General features: G+C 43.0%; 2 protein-coding genes across 2 annotated transcripts; both read right to left on the reverse strand.

Annotated features, from left to right (window-relative positions):
- Nucleotides 1-1,695: 1,695 nt before the first annotated feature.
- LOC147300900 (E3 SUMO-protein ligase ZBED1-like) lies at nucleotides 1,696-9,688 on the reverse strand. Its single transcript, XM_086282272.1, has 3 exons — nucleotides 9,685-9,688; nucleotides 2,332-3,301; nucleotides 1,696-2,074 (listed from the first exon to the last, which is right to left on the reverse strand). Exons 1-3 carry the CDS (start codon nucleotides 9,686-9,688, stop codon nucleotides 1,696-1,698), a joined length of 1,353 nt encoding a protein of 450 aa, XP_086138398.1.
- Nucleotides 9,689-9,744: 56 nt separating this feature from the next.
- On the reverse strand, nucleotides 9,745-11,418 carry LOC147300901 (uncharacterized). Its single transcript, XM_086282273.1, has 2 exons — nucleotides 11,106-11,418; nucleotides 9,745-10,979 (listed from the first exon to the last, which is right to left on the reverse strand). Exons 1-2 carry the CDS (start codon nucleotides 11,416-11,418, stop codon nucleotides 9,745-9,747), a joined length of 1,548 nt encoding a protein of 515 aa, XP_086138399.1.
- Nucleotides 11,419-20,537: the final 9,119 nt, after the last annotated feature.

Consider the following 20,537-nt stretch of genomic DNA (forward strand, 5'->3'; position numbering starts at 1 on the left):
TAACACTCTACCTTTCAAAGACAAGTCCCTTGTTCCAAGATGGCGCCGCCGCGTATGGATGCCCCGGTGCTTCAGTGCGTTACTTCTGTTTTGTTTTTGTGCATAACTTCTGTGTCTGGGCACTCCTCTGGATATTCTTACACTAGAGAAGAGCTTCTTAACTACAGGACTACAACACCTGTGGATTTACTTCCAATATTTGTCGCATCTGCGGCAGATTTACTGCAGACTCTGATCAGGAAAGTGAGACGCCGAAAGCGAGGAAAGCGAGCCGGCGCACTCGTGCGTCTGAGGAGACGCGGACTGCGAACTGCTCTTCCTGGGATCTTCCTTTCCAACGTACGCTCACTCAGGAATGAGATGGACGAGCTGGCCCTGATGAGAAGCATGAACAGAGACGTTGCCTCCTCCTGTGTCTTGTGTTTTACGGAGTCGTGGCTCTGTGAGGACATCCCGGACAGCGCGCTCAAGCTGGAGGGCTTTCATCTGCTGCGCGCGGACCGGCAGGCCTCTCTCTCTGGTAAGACCACAGGTGGACGTGTCTGCTTCTACATTAATAGTGGCTGGTGCACAGATGTAACAGTGATTGCTCAGCACTGCTCTTCCTCTCTGGAATACCTTTTTATTCACTGCAAACCGTTTTATTCTCCGCGGGAGTTTGCTTCATTCATCTTGGCCGCTGTTTACATCCCGCCAGATGCGGATGCGCAGGCAGCTCAGTGCGCACTCGCGGAGCAGATACTGCACATGGAGCGGACATTCCCGGACTCTCTCATCATTGCTCTTGGGGACTTTTACAACACCCCCCTCCTCACCCCACACAAAAGAGGATTTCACACCACCTCCTCCCACCACAACCCTTCATATTCATGAAGCAGATGCGAGGAAGCAGTTTAAGAGTCTGAATGCTCGGAAAGCTCCCGGCCCAGACGGTGTGTCTCGTCTACTGGACGCAGCCGGAGGGTTCACTTGGTTGTTTGCTCTCAATAGAAGCTGAGCGCGTCTCCGTGTCTGTGCTGGTAAACGATACTGAGTCCCAGTGCTCAGTAAACTGTACACCTGACCGTTATTCTCCCACTGAATCCGGTGTGTCCACGGTCCAACACGTGCTCAACACGATGGTGCTGACCGGTGCCCAAACACACCAGAACACCAAATAAGTAAAATAACACAAACACGAACTTCTCCATGGCTCGTCGGGATGGCAACTGCTCCAAAAGTGACACATGAAATAGGCTGACATTTGAGTTTGACACGGGAGGTGAGGGGGTGTTTTGAATATGCTTGACTCCGTCACGAGGTTGCGCACAGCATCACCGGCAAGGGGGCTTGGTTTGAGAGGTTTTTGGCATCTGTGATGTGATTTACAACCATCCACCCATGTACAGCAAGAAGCCGCACTCACAACCGTGGGCATCAGCAAGTTGGTGAAATTTAAACAAAACAAAACAGCATTCCATCTGAAACTCTCTTATTGTACCCAAAATACAAATTTTAGTGATTACATGTGGCTTCATTAATTATGTTCAAACGGATGAATACATAACGCAAGTAATAACTTTATGATCAGTCAGTGAATGAAGGAGCTCAAGAGTGCAAATATAGTTGCAATAAAGTGACAAATATGCCCTTTTATGTCAAACAAAGACCGAAATAAGTGGCATCAGTGTGAGGATGAGAATGAGCGATCCAACCTCACACTGCAGATATCAGGGCAAAGCACAGTGGGGGGGTTGCAGTCTTCTTGGCTGGACCTTCTTCTGCAGTGTGTGATCTTCTAGGAGAGTCTTCATGCAGCATGCCTGCCAGTGTGGTCCACACTGCTTCTCTGTCAGTCTTGGGCACACTGCGTAGGTCTTTAAAACGTGGGTCCAGTGCAGTTGCGATCTGGAGCCATGCATAGTTGGTATGTTCCTGGCGGGAAGCAAGGTCTTCCTTAAACTTCTCTTTAAACCTCACCACATATGCAGGGTCCTCATCAGTTACTTCCATGACACGGCGCAGGTGGCAGAAGGCTGGTAGAACTACAGAGCAGGAGACGTAGGCCTCTCCTCCCAGCAGTTCAGTCACATATCTGCAGTGGAATACACACACACACACACACACACACACACACACACACACACACACACACACACACACACACAGAGAGAGAGAGAGAGATAAGACAGCAAATTTAAAAAAGCTTTTTAATACTAGGTAATATTAATAAAATATTTGATTTCATTTATTTTTTAAATAAGACATTTTCATAATAACAAAACTGATTTAAGATGTATGTTTGATACATTTAATCTAAACCTACAATTATGGTCACAATGACAGGCTCACCTGCAGGGCTCTAGAAGTGTCTCCAGTCTCTGGAGTTTGTCCCACTCTGGAGGCGTCAGGAGGACAAGTTTATGCTTTTGTTTATCCAGAGTCGCGGTTACTGCAGTTTGGTTGCGGATCAAGCGCTTCACCATCTCCAGCGTGGAGTTCCAGCGCGTAGGCACGTCCTGGGCCAACGGCTCCTGCTTGCGCCCCAGTGACACCTGCTCTGCGTTCAGCTCTGCTGTGTTTGCTGGGCTGTGCTTAAAATGGCCAACAATTTTGCGGCATTTGGCCAGCGCAGTGACAAAGCCACTGTCTGCGAGACTCACTGTGATGCATCTCTGTAGAATGTGCGCGGTACACGGCATGTGATTGAATGGCATGATGCGAGCCGCGGCGATCATATTGCGCGCACTGTCCGTGCCTACTGTTGTCACCTTCTCCTCAATTCTCCACCTGCGAGCAACAGTCTGGAACTGCTCTGCACAAGCCTCCGCAAAGTGCCGCTCTTCCGTTTTCATTATAGTCAGCGCAAAGGATGTCAGACCCCAGGCTTCAGTGATTAAATGCGCAGTAACTCCCAGGTAATTGTCATTACTCAATGATGTCCAGTGGTCTCCTGTCAGAGCCACGCATTCTGTGTGAACTAAAGCCTCTTCTTTTTTCTTTTTCTCCGTTTCATACAGTTCGTGGATTCGAATTGTTATTGTGCTTCTCGCTGGGGGCTTGTAGGACGCGTCCTGAGATGCAACCTTTAAAACATCCGCAAAGCCCTTGTCCTCCACAATGCTTAGCGGTCTGCAGTCCTTTGCTATCCATTTGGCTATATTGTCGGTCAGTTTGTCCAAAGAAGACTTACCGAGTGGCCTGCGTTCACTAAGAGTGGTCTGACGCAGGCCGGGTGAAGCTGCTGCCCCGACAAACGCTCTGGTTGTGGCGCTGTCACTTGGTGTTCGCTCGCTCTGTGGTAGAGTATCACTTCCTGTTCCTGCTCAAACACAGTGGTGTTTCTGAGTAGCTTATTTGCTTAGCGATTTAATTAACAACTTTTAAATACATTCTTCTTTCATAGTATAATCTTCACGTGCTTCCTCCGAAGCACACTTTCTGTGTACTCACTACCTAATTTATAGCCAAAGTATTCACTCACTGTCTCTGTACTGTCTCGCTAGCCTAGCTTAGCTCGTAGCCGACTCATTAGCACCATGGCTACTTCACCTGTCCCTCCTGCACTTTCTTGCTCATTGTGTCAGATGTTTAGTTACTCCTCGGCCTCCTTTAGCAGTAATGATATCTGTAACAAATGTAGCATATTTGCAGCTCTGGAGGCCAGGATTACTGAATTGGAGACTCGGCTTCGCACCCTTCATTCACCCGCAGCTAGCCAGGCCCCTGTAGCTGGTGCAGCCGAAAATAGCGTAGGCCCCGCTAGCTGTTCCCCGGCAGGTCCCAAGCAGCTGGGGAATCAGGGCGGCTGGGTGACGGTGAGGAGGAAGCATAGTCCTAAACAGAAGCCCCAGGTACACCACCAACCCGTTCATGTGTCTAACCGTTTTTCCCCACTCGGCGACACACCCGCCGGGGGTCAAACTCTGGTAATTGGCGATTCTGTTCTCAGACATGTGAAGCTAGAGACACCGGCAACCATAGTCAATTGTCTTCCAGGGGCCAGAGCAGGCGACATTGAAGGAAATTTAAAACTGCTGGCTAAGGGTAAACGTAAATTTAGTAAAATCATAATTCACGTCGGCAGTAATGACACCCGGTTACGCCAATCGGAGGTCACTAAAATCAATATTGAATCGGTGTGCAACTTTGCCAAAACAATGTCGGACTCTGTAGTTTTCTCTGGTCCCCTCCCCAATCAGACCAGGAGTGACATGTTTAGCCGCATGTTCTCCTTAAATTGCTGGCTGTCTGAGTGGTGTCCCAGAAACGATGTGGGCTTCATAGATAATTGGCAAACCTTCTGGAGGAAACCTGGTCTTGTTAGGAGAGACGGCATCCATCCCACTTTGGATGGAGCAGCTCTCATTTCTAGAAATATGGACAAATTTATTAAACCCCCCAAAATATGACTATCCAGAGTTGGGACCAGGAAGCAGAGTTGCAGTCTTACACGCTTCTCTGCAGCTTCTCTCCTCCTGCTACCCCCCCAAAAACCCATCTCCATAGAGACTGTGTCAGCTTCCAAACAGACAAAAAACAAACTAAAAACCAGCAACAAACAACTTAAACATAAACAATCACAAAGAAAGAACAATACAGTATCCACATCTGAACCAAAGAGTAAAACAGTGAAATGTGGATTATTAAATATTAGGTCTCTCTCCTCCAAGTCTCTGTTAGTACATGACTTAATAATTGATCAACAAATTGATTTACTCTGCCTTACAGAAACCTGGTTGCAGCAGGATGATTATGTTAGTTTAAATGAATCAACACCCCCGAGCCATTCTAACTACCAGAAATCTCGAAGCACAGGCCGAGGGGGCGGTGTGGCAGCAATTTTTCACACCAGCCTATTAATTAATGAAAGACCAAGACAGACTTTTAATTCATTTGAAAGCCTGATGCTTAACATTGTCCACCCCAGCTGTGAAACTCAGAAACCAGTCTTACTTGTTATCATCTATCGTCCACCTGGGCCTTACACAGAGTTTCTGTCTGATTTCTCAGACTTTATATCTAATTTAGTTCTGAGCTCAGATAAAATAATTATTGTGGGTGATTTTAACATCCATGTAGATGCTAAAAATGACAGCCTCAACATGGCATTTAATCTGTTATTAGACTCAATTGGTTTCTCTCAAAATGTAAAAGAACCCACCCACCACTTTAATCACACTCTAGATCTTGTTTTAACATATGGCATCGAACCTGAACATTTAACAGTGTTTCCTGAAAACCCTCTCCTGTCTGATCATTTCCTGATAACATTTACTTTTACAATAATTGATTACACAGCGGTGAAGAGTAGACTTTATCAAAGTAGATGTCTTTCTGAAAGCACTGTAACTAAGTTTAAGAATATAATCCACCCACTGTTATCATCTCCAATGCCCTGTACCAACACAGAGCAAAGCAGCTATCTGAACGCTACCCCAACAGAGGTCGATTATCTTGTTAATAATTTCACCTCCTCACTACGTACGACTCTGGATACTGTAGCTCCAGTGAAAACTAAGGCCTCAAATCAGAAGTACCTGACTCCGTGGTATAATTCTGAAACACGTACCCTAAAGCAGATGACTCGTAATCTGGAGAGGAAATGGCGTGTCACAAATCCAGAGGATCATCATTTAGCCTGGAGAAATAGTTTGCTGCTTTATAAGAAAGCCCTCCGCAAAGCCAGAACATCTTACTATTCATCACTGATTGAAGAAAATAAGAACAACCCTAGGTTTCTCTTCAGCACTGTAGCCAGGCTGACAAAAAGTCAGAGCTCTTTTGAGCCAACCATCCCTTTAACGTTAACTAGTAATGACTTCATGAACTTCTTCACAAATAAAATTTTTATCATTAGAGAAAAAATTACCAATAATCATCCCACAGATGTAATATTATCTACAGCTACTCTTAGTACCATTGATATTAAGTTAGACTCTTTTTCTCCAATTGATCTTTCTGAGTTAACTTCAATAATTACTTCCTCCAAACCATCAACGTGTCTTTTAGACCCCATTCCTACAAAACTGCTCAAAGAAGTCCTGCCATTAATTAATTCTTCGATCTTAAATATGATCAACCTATCTCTAATAATCGGCTATGTACCACAGGCCTTCAAGCTGGCTGTAGTTAAACCTTTACTCAAAAAGCCATCTCTAGACCCAGCAGTCTTAGCTAATTATAGGCCAATCTCCAACCTTCCTTTCATATCAAAAATCCTTGAAAGAGTAGTTGTCAAACAGCTAACAGATCATCTGCAGAGGAATGGTTTATTTGAAGAGTTTCAGTCAGGTTTCAGAGCTCAGCACAGCACAGAAACAGCTTTAGTGAAGGTTACAAATGATCTTCTTATGGCCTCTGACAGTGGACTCATCTCTGTGCTTGTCCTGCTAGACCTCAGTGCAGCGTTCGATACTGTTGATCATAATATCCTATTAGAGCGATTAGAACATGCTGTAGGTATTACAAGTACTGCGCTGCAGTGGTTTGTATCATATCTATCTAATAGACTCCAATTCGTGCATGTAAATGGAGAGTCCTCTTCACACACTGAGGTTAATTATGGAGTTCCACAGGGTTCAGTGCTAGGACCAATTCTGTTTACATTATACATGCTTCCCTTAGGCAGTATCATTAGAAGACATAGCATACATTTTCACTGCTATGCAGATGACACCCAGCTCTATCTGTCCATGAAGCCAGATAACACACACCAATTAGTTAAACTGCAGGAATGTCTTAAAGACATAAAGACCTGGATGGCCGCTAACTTTCTGCTTCTTAATTCAGATAAAACTGAGGTTATTGTACTCGGCCCTGAAAATCTTAGAAATATGGTATCTAATCAGATTCTTACTCTGGATGGCATTACCTTGGCCTCCAGTAACGCGGTGAGGAACCTTGGAGTCATTTTTGACCAGGACATGTCCTTCAACGCACATATTAAACAAATATGTAAGACTGCTTTCTTCCATTTGCGCAACATCTCTAAAATTAGAAATATCCTGTCTCAGAGTGACGCTGAAAAACTAGTTCATGCATTTATTACTTCCAGGCTGGACTACTGTAATTCATTATTATCAGGATGTCCAAAAAACTCACTGAAAAGCCTTCAGCTAATCCAAAATGCTGCAGCAAGAGTCCTGACAGGGACTAGAAAGAGAGAGCATATTTCTCCTGTTTTGGCTTCCCTTCATTGGCTTCCTGTTAAATCCAGAATTGAATTCAAAATCCTGCTCCTCACATACAAGGTCTTAAATAATCAGGCCCCATCTTATCTTAATGACCTTGTAGTACCATATCACCCTATTAGAGCGCTCCGCTCTCGCTCTGCAGGCCTACTTGTTGTTCCTAGAGTATTTAAAAGTAGAATGGGAGGGAGAGCCTTCAGTTTTCAGGCCCCTCTTCTGTGGAACCAGCTTCCAGTTTGGATTCGGGAGACAGACACTATCTCTACTTTCAAGATTAGGCTTCAAACTTTCCTTTTTGCTAAAGCATATAGTTAGGGCTGGACCAGGTGACCCTGAATCCTCCCTTTGTTATGCTGCAATAGATGTAGGCTGCCGGGGGATTCCCATGATGCATTGAGTTTTTCCTTTCCAGTCACCTTTCTCACTCACTATGTATTAATAGACCTCTCTGCATTGAATCATATCTGTTAATAACCTCTGTCTCTCTTCCACAGCATGTCTTTATCCTGTCTTCCTTCTCTCACCCCAACCGGTCGCAGCAGATGGCCGCCCCTCCCTGAGCCTGGTTCTGCCGGAGGTTTCTTCCTGTTAAAAGGGAGTTTTTCCTTCCCACTGTCGCCAAAGTGCTTGCTCATAGGGGGTCATATGATTGTTGGGTTTTTCTCTGTATCTATGAAGCGCCTTGAGGCGACTTTTGTTGTGATTTGGCGCTATATAAATAAAATTGAATTGAATTGAATTGAATTGTTTGGCATTAAGGTGGTATTTTAAGGTCGAATTTGAACGGTGAAATTGAAACTCTTTACTACAGTGAGTGCAAATTACAACGCGTTTGTTTATTGTCCCATCTATGTTCTTCTTGTATTTAAATTCCCCATCCAGAAGGCCATCCGCTTCCTGCTTCTCCATTTTCAGTGGCGCGGTAAACAAATCAAGTGGAATTATGGGAGCGACTTATCTGCGTGTTGCGCTAAATAGTTAAATATTCTAACGTAATTAATTCCAAAATTTAATTATCGCAATTAACGCGTTAATTTCGACAGCTATAAATATAATATAATATAATATAATATAATATAATATAATATAATATATCATGTTGCTATTTAATGTTTTTTGTTCGTGTTGCAGCTGCTCTGTGAGCCAAGCTTTCGTTGTCTAAATTCAATGGCAATATATCTCTGCACCACACGATGGCGATAGATTCTCACAGACAGTCTGTGCTCTGCTTCCGCCACCAGTCATCTTTAAATCTTTTTTTTAATTCAATGAAACCTTTATTTAACTGTCCATCTCGCGGCATTACTTAAAAAAAAAATCATATTTAAATACAAAGAAGATTAAATACATGAACGACAGTAAATTGATAAAATAAGAGCAAATAAATATATTTACAAATGATAGCAACATCAATGGAATAAAAGCATGAACAGCAGCAGAAGGAGAAAGAGGCCTGTATCTACATTATTACTCTGGCAGCTCTCAGTCTCCATACTGACAGGACACGTTGCAGCGTAATTGCAGACAGGTGCGTGGGCCTGAGCTCCGCCCAGGCAGAATGACGAGTGGAAGAAAGCAGCAACACAATAAACATATGTAGCCTTGCGGAGCCGGCCGGGCAGACACCGAGACAGAGTGCAACGATTTTATACGTGACAACACACACAAAAAAACACACACAACAAAAATCAGAATGTGTTTGTGATTTGGATTTTTATTTAAAGGTGAAACCTTTTTTCTTTTCTTGTTTTGCCAGATTAGACATTTTGATTCATTTCATTTAGTTTTTTTGTTTTACTTTGATGCTATAATAGATGTTTTTAAAATGTAGTCATATTTAATACTATATTGCAGGGGTGCCCAATCCCGGTCCTCGAGAGCTACCGTCCTGCAGCTTTTAGATGCATCCCTACTCCAACACAGCTGAATCAAATGGTTTGATTACCTCTTCAGCATGCCATCGTGTTTGGCAAAGGCCTGATAACAAGCCATTCATTTGATTCAGCTGTGTTGGAGTAGGGATGCATCTAAAAGCTGCAGGATAGTAGCTCTCGAGGACTGGGATTGGGCAGCCCTGCTATATTGCATCATGGCAAAACAACAGTCTCCTCAAGCTGCTTTATACTGTAAGGTAAAAACACTACAGTAAAAGCCAGAAAACCCCAACAATCCAATGATCCCCTTTGAGCAAGCACTGGGCGACAGTGGGGAGGAAAAACTCCCTTTAGGAAGAAACCTCCGGCAGAACCAGGCTCAAGAAGGGGCGGCCATCTGCTGCGACCGGTTGGGGGTGGGTGGGCAATCTCAGTCCACGAGGGCCGGTGTCCCTGCAGGTTTTAGATGTGTCCTCGAACCAACACAGCTGATTTAAACGGCTAAATTAGCTCCTCAACATGTCCTGAAGTTCTCCAGAGGCCTGGTAACGAACTAATCATGTGATTCAGGTGTGTTGAGCCAAGGTGAGATCTAAAACCTGCAGGGACACCGGCCCTCGTGGACTGAGAATGCCCACCCATGATATAGGGAGACAAGATGAAGTATACTTCTAATGGCCTATTTTAGCAGTTAATTTTTAACAATCAACTGGTGGTAATCCATCATCAGAATTGAGGAAAGGTGGTGTTGATGGAGACTCTACAGGAGGATTCACTGGGGAAGCCATACCTGCACTTCTGCCAGGGTGTCTTGGACGTACCTGAATAAATGTAGTTTTCCCTGGAAGTGGACGAGGATTAATCTGAGACGGAGTCTCCTCAGAACATCTCCCCATCATGCTTCTATGGTCCAACGATGCCAGCTTTTGTCCTTTCTGTTTTTCTAATTTAAGCTGGAGTTGAGCGTCTTTCACTCTAGATTTTAGATGACCTATCTCTTTTTCTTCATTGGCAGCCTTTTGGATAATCTGGTTCACTGGTCCAATGAGCTCCTCTCTTTGTCGGAATAAAGCGTACTCGGAAGACTTTACCATGTCATTGTACTGCTTTTTAAATGATTCCAGCTCCCGTGTTTTAGCTAGTAAAGCTGCATCTAGATCCTTGCATCTGATACGTAGACAGTTCAGCTGTTTTTCAAGAAACTCCGTTGTTCCAACAAAGGGGGTGCCTTCCACTCCGTCTACGTATTTCTTTTTCAAGTAGTGGAACATATCCCTAAATTCCACCTTTTCTTTTCCTCTCAAGTGACCTTCATGTGGAAATGCCTTTTCAAAGGACAAAACGCACTGGCACAATTCCTCTTGGAAGTAGCGCTCTTTCTTCTCCAGCCAATTCACTTTGGATATAAATCTTTCCCGTTGCTTTTTTGTGGAGCGCAGTTTCTCTTCCAGCGCCACCTTTTCAGCCAGTGCCTGATTGTGTGCCGCTTTTACTTTGTGCCGGTCCACTGCTGTCTTTCTGTGGTTTTCCTGCTCTGTGCTTAGGGCCTTTTTGACGTCTTCAATTTTCTTTTTCAAAGAATCAACTTCGTCTTCAAGCATAGCCTTCATTTTCTTTTCCAAGGCCAGAGCTCTAATATTACTCTGGCATTTCTGCTTGATCGCCATATTCTGGGCCTTTTGGTCGTCTATCACTTTGCCCATTTGACCTTTCTCCTCTGTTAATTCTTTCATGTTTTTAACCATAAATTCATTTTCGTCTTGTAACTGTGTATTATGCCACAAAACACCGTCAATCCAACACTGCGAGGATTGACGTTCTTCCTCGCGTTCCTTAACCGCATTGACGGTCACACCTCTACTATTTTTTACTGCCGTCTGCAGCTTTTCTATTTTGGAGTCATACATGTTGATCACCTCTTCTAACTTCCTGTCTGCAGCATTTGCTTTGTTTTCCAGTTTTTTAGTATTTTCCTGGTAAAACTGCTGCATCTTATTTTTTTCCTCTTTGTGGCGTTTCAATAATAATTCAACAACTTGGCTGTTGTGAAATTGCTGACGTGCCACCTTTTCTTTCTCTGTTTCCAGCAGTCCTTGCAGGACTTGGACTTCGTCCTCGTGTTTTTCTTTAAGCTCAGCCAGAGTTTTCTCCGTCTCTGCGCGGAACTTTACCAGAGCTTCGTGGTCATCTTTTATCGAGTCCAACCTGTCTGCGATGTTTGTCCTGTCATCCAAGACCGAACCCAGCAGCTTATTATTCTGCAAAAGTTCATTGTTTTCTTTTGTTAGATCCTCGATCCGTTTCTTATTGACTGTATGCAGGTTTTTGAAGTAGTCAAGCTCAGTTTTGAGCTTTTCAACCTCGTCGATCATTGGCTGCAGTCTTTGCTCGAACTGTCTGGCATATGTTTCTTTTTCTTTTTCACTTTTTTTAACCATTGTTTTCGAGAAATTAACATTTCTGTCTTTGTTAGCTTTCGAACTCATTTCTGCTTTTTTATGTGCTGTATCACTCCAACAAAACGATAGCTTAATGAATTCCCTTTGACAGCTGTCCTCTATTTATAGACTTGAACATCAAAGGATGAAAGGACTGTCACTATGACATCACCACGTTCTGTGACGTAACAGGGCTTTGGAGCGTGATGTCACGGGGGTGGGCGTGGAAAGGATTTTGGGGGTCTAAACAAAGCGTGTCTTTTTTTTTAAACTTTATTTAACAAACAATGAGTATACAACATACGAACAGATGAAGTATACAACAGAACATGAACACAAAAAGCCAAGGGTGAAAGAAAAAGGTAACAATTATAAGAATACACGCAAAAATTCACATACATATATTGTTGTGAGAGCCTTTTTGTTGGTGCAGTCTGATATTGATTGTATGTGCATGTGCACATCCTTAAAATAATGACAGAAATATGGTGTTTTGTTAGTAAACTTACATTTATGGATAAAAAATTTAGCTAAAAGTATTAAGAAATTTATCATAAAAAACATTTCTCATACTTCTTGGGGAACTTAAAGAAACAGAATAAAACATTTTCCCATCGTAAAGAAAACTCCCTTAAAATATGGACAATAACAAAGCTGCTAAATTCCTTCCAGAATCTCTGTGTAAAAGAACAGTACCAAAAAAGATGTGTCACCGTTTCTGGATGATCCCCACAGAAAGTACAATTAGTATTTATGTCCCTTTTAAATTTGACCATGTAGTGACTGGCTGGATAACATGTATGTCGAATTTTAAAAGAGACTTCTTTCACCTTATTTACAATCAAATATTTATGGGGGACCATCCAGACTGTCTTGCGCTTGATATCTGGAACACTGATTGGAAAATTATATAGTGCAATAAAGTCGTTGTAAGTAAGTAGTTGTCCCTCTTTACTAACCAGCTGAGCCACCAATAGGATCCCATTTTGGAGCCAAGTTTCCAGGAAAAGTGATTTATTTTTCTATAAAATATCTCTGTTGTTCCAGATAAGGTATTTGTGAGGTGAGAAGTTGTGTTTATAAATGAGGGTCCACGCTAAGAGGACCTGCTTATGGAAGGATGAAAGCTTTACAGGGACTTTCTCAACATTGTAATTACAATTTCAAATAAAAGTAAAGCCACCAAAACGAGAGAAAATGTGGTATGGTATAAAGTTCCAGATAGAGGTAGGGTTTTAAGAAAATGTTTGGCCCAATTAATTTTGAAAGTGTTATTTAAAGTAGAAAAGTCTAAGACGTTAAGCCCACCTGATTCGTACTTATTCATCACAACAGTTTTTCTAATATAGTGCGTACGGTTTTTCCATATAAAATTAAAGAGCATACGGTCAATATCTTTACTACTTTTCTTATCCAGATGTAAGGAGAGAGCAGCATATGTTCATCGGGATATCCCTTCAGCTTTAGTAATTAACACTCTACCTTTCAAAGACAAGTCCCTTGTTCCAAGATGGCGCCGCCGCGTATGGATGCCCCGGTGCTTCAGTGCGTTACTTCTGTTTTGTTTTTGTGCATAACTTCTGTGTCTGGGCACTCCTCTGGATATTCTTACACTAGAGAAGAGCTTCTTAACTACAGGACTACAACACCTGTGGATTTACTTCCAATATTTGTCGCATCTGCGGCAGATTTACTGCAGACTCTGATCAGGAAAGTGAGACGCCGAAAGCGAGGAAAGCGAGCCGGCGCACTCGTGCGTCTGAGGAGACGCGGACTGCGAACTGCTCTTCCTGGGATCTTCCTTTCCAACGTACGCTCACTCAGGAATGAGATGGACGAGCTGGCCCTGATGAGAAGCATGAACAGAGACGTTGCCTCCTCCTGTGTCTTGTGTTTTACGGAGTCGTGGCTCTGTGAGGACATCCCGGACAGCGCGCTCAAGCTGGAGGGCTTTCATCTGCTGCGCGCGGACCGGCAGGCCTCTCTCTCTGGTAAGACCACAGGTGGACGTGTCTGCTTCTACATTAATAGTGGCTGGTGCACAGATGTAACAGTGATTGCTCAGCACTGCTCTTCCTCTCTGGAATACCTTTTTATTCACTGCAAACCGTTTTATTCTCCGCGGGAGTTTGCTTCATTCATCTTGGCCGCTGTTTACATCCCGCCAGATGCGGATGCGCAGGCAGCTCAGTGCGCACTCGCGGAGCAGATACTGCACATGGAGCGGACATTCCCGGACTCTCTCATCATTGCTCTTGGGGACTTTTACAACACCCCCCTCCTCACCCCACACAAAAGAGGATTTCACACCACCTCCTCCCACCACAACCCTTCATATTCATGAAGCAGATGCGAGGAAGCAGTTTAAGAGTCTGAATGCTCGGAAAGCTCCCGGCCCAGACGGTGTGTCTCGTCTACTGGACGCAGCCGGAGGGTTCACTTGGTTGTTTGCTCTCAATAGAAGCTGAGCGCGTCTCCGTGTCTGTGCTGGTAAACGATACTGAGTCCCAGTGCTCAGTAAACTGTACACCTGACCGTTATTCTCCCACTGAATCCGGTGTGTCCACGGTCCAACACGTGCTCAACACGATGGTGCTGACCGGTGCCCAAACACACCAGAACACCAAATAAGTAAAATAACACAAACACGAACTTCTCCATGGCTCGTCGGGATGGCAACTGCTCCAAAAGTGACACATGAAATAGGCTGACATTTGAGTTTGACACGGGAGGTGAGGGGGTGTTTTGAATATGCTTGACTCCGTCACGAGTGTTGGGTCTAAACTCAGACCCCGCTGTATCCAAGACTTATTCCCATGAAAGAAAAGCAAGGCAACAGTGTTCGATCGATTTCTTGCGCAAGGGAGGCCTCTCGTCTGTGACCAGCACGTTGAAATGACCACACTGGTGGCCTCCTCTCGCCGCCTTTTATTGACAAACTTCAAACAAGTTTACAAAACACCTCCCCTTGCAACCCCCCTTTGGTTACAAAGACAAGGCACTGTATGTAAATGTATACACTGAGTGTGTGTGTGTGTGTGTGTGTGAGAATGTGTGTGTGTTATGTGAGAATGTGTGTGTGTGTGTGTTGGTCAAAGGGTCATAAAACCTAAAAGCAGGAACAACATCCTTGGTCATAAAGAGGGTAGTCTTCCCCCACACCCAATGTATGGTTTACCAAAGATAACACAGTGAAACCATACAAAGGGTAGGAAGCTCTACCAAACATCAAACAGATCTTCAAGTTAGGATGTATCTACAATAAAACCTCCCCCAGCACAGAGTGGCTGGAGAGGTGGTCAGGATCAAAGGAATGGCTTTGATCCTACTGCTTAAACTAAGACTATACAAATTTAAGAAACACAATGGCGACATTCAACAATTAGACTTAACATTTCCCTCCTTTTTGTCATTGTATACTTAAATTTCAACTTATGCACCCTTTGTTTGACAGTGTCAGTGTAGATTTCATTCATGCACAGTAAACTACATCCTATACATAAGCAAATCAGTATCAACAGTTCAAAAACAGGAATTAATATTTTCAAAAGAAGATGCCACCAAGGACCAGACGGTAACCAAGCTATCCAGCCTTGTGGCGGATCTACTCCTGTCGTGCAATTCATTATGTATTTCTTCAAGTACACAACTGAATGTCAAAGGTCAAACAAGAAGAATCATCATTCTCAAAAATCATATGTCTCTACAATCCAACTGTATACAGACATAGGTATTTAAACGCATCAGTTGACTTTATTGTTTGTCCATGTGGCTCTCAGCTAACTTCAAAGCTGCAGCAAGTCAACACCCTTCTTTATTGACTCCTATCAACCCCCCAAATCTTCTCACTGTAGGCATCCTGTGGGGGTTAGAGTCAACTTGTGAATTATCTGCATTTACAACTCTTCTCCTGTCCTGTTGTCACCACAGAAAAAGCTTTGTAAAGGAAATTGGATCAAGCTGTTTTGATCTTCTTGGCTCAAAACCTCAAGTGTTCATGATGTAAATGTAGACAAAAGGCTTCTCTGTTTACATCCTTCTTGCAGAAAACAAAAAGAATAGGTGATGTTGCCATGTTCCATGGTTGATCTCCAACTTGGGCTAATCCATTGTCCTTCATACACATAGGCAATTGGCCTGTTTCCAGTTCGTTTAGCTGTATAATGTCCTGCAACAAGTCATATTCTTTGAGTCAGATGAGCAGGTCTGTCTCACCAGAGCAGTTCACCTTCCCAGCTACTGGTGAATCAACCTTCCATTCAGGTTCAGAGCAGTTGAAAAGTTGGCAGTGTTCCTGGATGTGTTGCTAAAGCAACCAAACAAACTGCCTCGCTCTCAGTGATGCTATAGGGCCACAGTCCAGAAGAATGTGTAGCCAGTGGCATCACAAGCATAACCATTGGTCTCATTCTTTATGTGAGCAGTTGTGTTCTTAAACTGCCACCAGTAGTTGTTGAAAACCCATGCGGGTACTGGGTGTGATTTGCTCTGTCCCAATGCGCTCCTGTCATCCCACTCAGGGTCCACAGGCACAAGAAGATGCACAGCACATTCCCAGCCATTCTGATGAGTACCTGTGGCTCAGTTGGTTTCTTCACCGGATTGAGACGAGGGGCCCTGGAGGCTTTCCCCCCCCTTTGTTCCCGGTCTTCCTGCCACTTACTCCGAGCTGGCCTGGATGTGTGTCACCTTCTTGCAGTGCGCTTGATATATCCAAGTGTTCCTTCCGGCAATCTTCACTGCTGTGGTCGTCGTCAGCAGCATCCGATATGGACCTTCCCATCGTGGACTGGACCAGCACTTCCTCTCCATGGCCTTATCATCATCCAATCTCCAGACTTCAGGCTCTGCTCCTGCGAAGAAACAGAATCATCTGGCAGATCATTTGTTCTCATGACTACTTTACTTTTAAACATTTCAAGCATCTAATCCGCTAATATGCTCTCTCTTCTGCTTTTCTATCATCACTACAGAAGACTAGAACTCTAAATGCTCTACCATATATAATCTCAAAGAGTCAGACCATTCTCTGCTGGAGTAATCCTCGTGTACTTATTCTATACAGTCTAACCATGTCCTGCCTGTCTTCCTAAATCTTAACTTTACTGTTCCATTAGTTCTCTCTGCAAAAAAGTTTTTTTTTAAAGTATTTAATAATCCTAGAGTGAGTATAACGACTGCTCATCTCCCTCCTGTTTGAGACATGGTATAGCCAATGGCTCAAAATAGCAGCAGTCTTATACAAATTATCAGGCAGTACTGGTGTATCACACAGATAAAAAAAATCATCCTGCAAGCTTGCTCCCTCTGTAAGTCACAACTGTTTTCCTGCTGTAGGTGAGTGGATGTGCATGTCTGCTGATGCTGTATTTCTAAAATGTTAACACCATGTTTAACTACAGCTGCCTCTTTTGCGATCTTATCTGCAAAATCTTTTCCTAATGTAACTGGATCTTTCCCTCACATGTGTGCTGCACATTTACAAACGGCAATTCCACTGGTTAATAACACTGCCTCCAGCAGATTTTGCAAGAGTTTGGTGTGTTCTGCAGGTTTCCCTGTAGAGGTTGTCACACCTCGTCTCACTCACTGCACTACAAAGAAATGTACAGTAGCAAATGTATACTGCCTATCAGTGTATATTGTCTCTCTACAGCTTTACACGCTTCCGTTAAAGCTAGCATCTCTGCTGCTCAAGCAAATATGAAACATGCTAGTTGTCCTACATAGATAACTCTCTCTCACTGTCTGCTACAGTAAAACCTGTTCTAGTCTGTCCCTCTGCTGTTATAAAACTCAAACCATCAGCAAACCAAACCTTTCCCTCAACGAGTGGCACATCTATTAAGTCATCCCTCAGCTTACACGTCTTCTCCTCGCGCTCTCTACACTCATGAGAAGTGCCCTCCTCCGTTGGCAAAAAGGGTTGGACAGATTCAGAATTCTGCACCACTTTATGGTAATATGTGTGGTTGTGAGAGTAACAGTAACATTAAAGACAAGTGTCTTGTAGGTGACAGAAATGTAAGTTTAGTCTGCAATAGTAAACATCTACCTCGTGTGGAACTAACAATTGCAAAGGGTGAAATAAACTATTGAAACATTGTACAGCTTAAGCTGCTGCACATACTGATCTCACGCATGGAGGTAAAGCACGAGCAACTAGAGCTAATCTTTTAGGATAGTAAGTTACTGGCTTCACTTGTGGAAAAAGTGCTGTTAGTTATTTTACAGTCACCTTGCATTTGTGCTGTTCACAGAACCACAAGTCCATCGCTGGACCTCCTCTGCGCTGTCACTTTTTGGAGCTTGGCACGCTCCCTCAGGTTCCATTTTGTGGGCGATCCTCTCAGTCACTCCTTCTCATCATGGCATCTCACGACATCTACAAATTGAAAAAATGACACTCCTCTCGCCACACGGCTTTCGCCATGTGTCAACTCCCCAATGAGACATGTACAAGAATGTTGCACAGTCTCCCTAAAACAATCTCCAGGGTTTGTCCCTTGGAGCAGCTTCACTCCAAGCTGTAACCCTGTGTAAAAACATTAATCAGCACTTAAATGTTCAGCTTGTTTAACTCCCAGCTCCTGTATCACAGAAGACAAAGTCTTAAATTTAAAACAACTTCACATTCGCAACCAACTGTAGATCATAAGAGTAATAAAGTATTCAGCATCACAGAGACAAGTATCATTGCAGGTTTATTCTAAACTCATTAAACTCCTACGTTTTCCCATAATTTATTCCAAATTATTTAACATCTCAATGTTATTCCACATTGTAATCAGTGAACTTCACTTATAGGCCATCAAAGCCTCATCTGAACATGGATGCACCACTTGCATAGGTTTAATACTTGTAAATAAACAGCTAATCACACAAATCACTGCAACAATAATAGAAAACATTGTTTAATGTTACTTCTGGACCCCACCTCTTGACGCATGGACACTCTCATGCGTCAACTCACCAAACCTGGATCCCTGCCTTAAAAACTGGCTCCACCAGGAGCCTGCATACTCACCATCATGGCCTGGAAAACAAGATCTGGAAGTAAAATCAAACTTCACACTTATAAACAAGTATATCACAAGGGTAACAAGCATTCAGCATCAGCAAGACAAGTGTCATGTGCAGGTTTTCTCAAATCATTAAATCACTATTGTTACCATAATTCGCCTCAAACATGGATCATCCCATGTGCTCAGTTAACATTAATGTAATCGGTGACTTCCCTTAAGCAAAGTCACTCCACTCATATATTATTATGGGTCCAAAAGTGGCCAGCAAATGAGCCCATAATAAACTATTCCATAAATATCGTAATCTCTTATTTGTTTTACTCATGTCACTTGTCCACTTCTGCTGAATGCTACATGCACTCTTAAAGAAAACAAAACCTGAAATAAAGAAACAAACATCCACCAGTTGTTCTGCTAAAAACCACATCATCAAATCACATGAAAAACTGCAATGCTGTAAGAAAAAAATGCAAATGTTAGCGCTGCGCAGGTGTGTACACACTTTCTCACAGTAACTTCTGTGAGTACCACAAGCCCATGAATAACACACCTCTGATAGATTCACAAACATAAAAATGGCATTTAAAAGGTTAAACCATCACGCAACCTCAGATGCTGCTATCATCTTTCTGCTCCTGTAACAGAGACACACACAGAGATGCATCCACACCTTTGTCAAGTGGGGGTTGACTTCACACAATGGTGTTAAGTCAGTCAGTCAGTTCCCCATTTATTTTAAAATTCTTACTCATTCACTCAGTGATTCCTTCTTTTGCTAATTGTGGAAATTATCGTCGCATTCGTTTCCACGCTCAGCAAAACAACGTCATTTCAAAAAGAAAAATTATTTAGACTGGATTTCCTCGTTGAATCCTTTTGGACAGGAACTTGTTTCCTGATTGTCCCAAATAAGAGCCCATTTTAATTTTGGGGAAGCTCACTTTGCAACAGTTTTCTCGACGACGCTTCGATTCTAATCGTGCAGATCTGCTCAACAGAGATCATCAAACAAAACTTTCAGTGCACCATGAAAGTAACAAAATAAAAGAAAGGAAATAAAAGAAATCAAAGAAAATAATGGAAAGAAAGGCCTTGTTTAAGTCATGACACGTGTTCTTCATGCCAGGGGGATAAATCGTCACAACCCAATTGGCAGGTTCAACTTTAGTAATAAAGACAAATCAAACAGCCAGTTTAATCTCAAACATTCATCCAATCAGCCATACACACAACATACAGCATAACCCTGTTGTCTTAGCACATAATAAGTTTTAGTTCTCATGTAACTAAATGTGTGCCATGGTAAAACTTCTTCACACACCAGAAACTCACAATCAGCTCACTCAACTCACTCATTTAAGACCTCTCATCAGCATTCTGCTTTCTCCTCTATAATGCAACCATCTGTCCTCCTATAATATTCAGTCCACTAGTCTATGTATCACTTTCATCTTACTAGTGACTTGGACAAGATGACAAACAGAATCTCATGCTTAAGATGCTGTCTGGTCTCATGAGTATCATTGTATGTGTATATGCATGTGGGGTTAGTATGGTTAATGCATTTTCAGTATGTTTTTGTGTTCATCTCTCACCACACTTCCATTATTCTCATCACTGCTTAAAACAACACATCTCTCTGTTTTTTTTTCTTTAACTGTACTTTTCTCCAAAACAGAAAATAGCATTACAGCTGTTTCAGACTGAGAAACACCAAACACTCATCATGCTATCATTCATCCACACAACTATTTTATTTCTTTTTGTCCACTGGGCAGGTGACATGCAGAATCACGTCTGCCCCAGCTGGATACCTTTCACACACACCATGACGTCAGACACACTCACACTCGCGGAATTGATCAGGAGAAAAACTTTCTTCATCTTCACACTCTGTTACAGAAACACCATATGGTTTTTTTTTTGTGTGTTGTGTCAGGGATGGATATGTAGTTGTAACGTTTGTGTTCACTTTCTTTCCTTTCTGTCTCCTCTCTTGCCTAGTCTGTCTTGGACTCAATGCTGCTC

This window comes from Aulonocara sp. 'chitande type north' Nkhata Bay, linkage group LG23 (genome assembly GCF_057382095.1).
Source record: "Aulonocara sp. 'chitande type north' Nkhata Bay isolate Kocher_YH1m ecotype deep benthic linkage group LG23, A_spYH_male_GT1.1, whole genome shotgun sequence".
NCBI classification, from domain to species: Eukaryota; Metazoa; Chordata; class Actinopteri; order Cichliformes; family Cichlidae; genus Aulonocara; species Aulonocara sp. 'chitande type north' Nkhata Bay.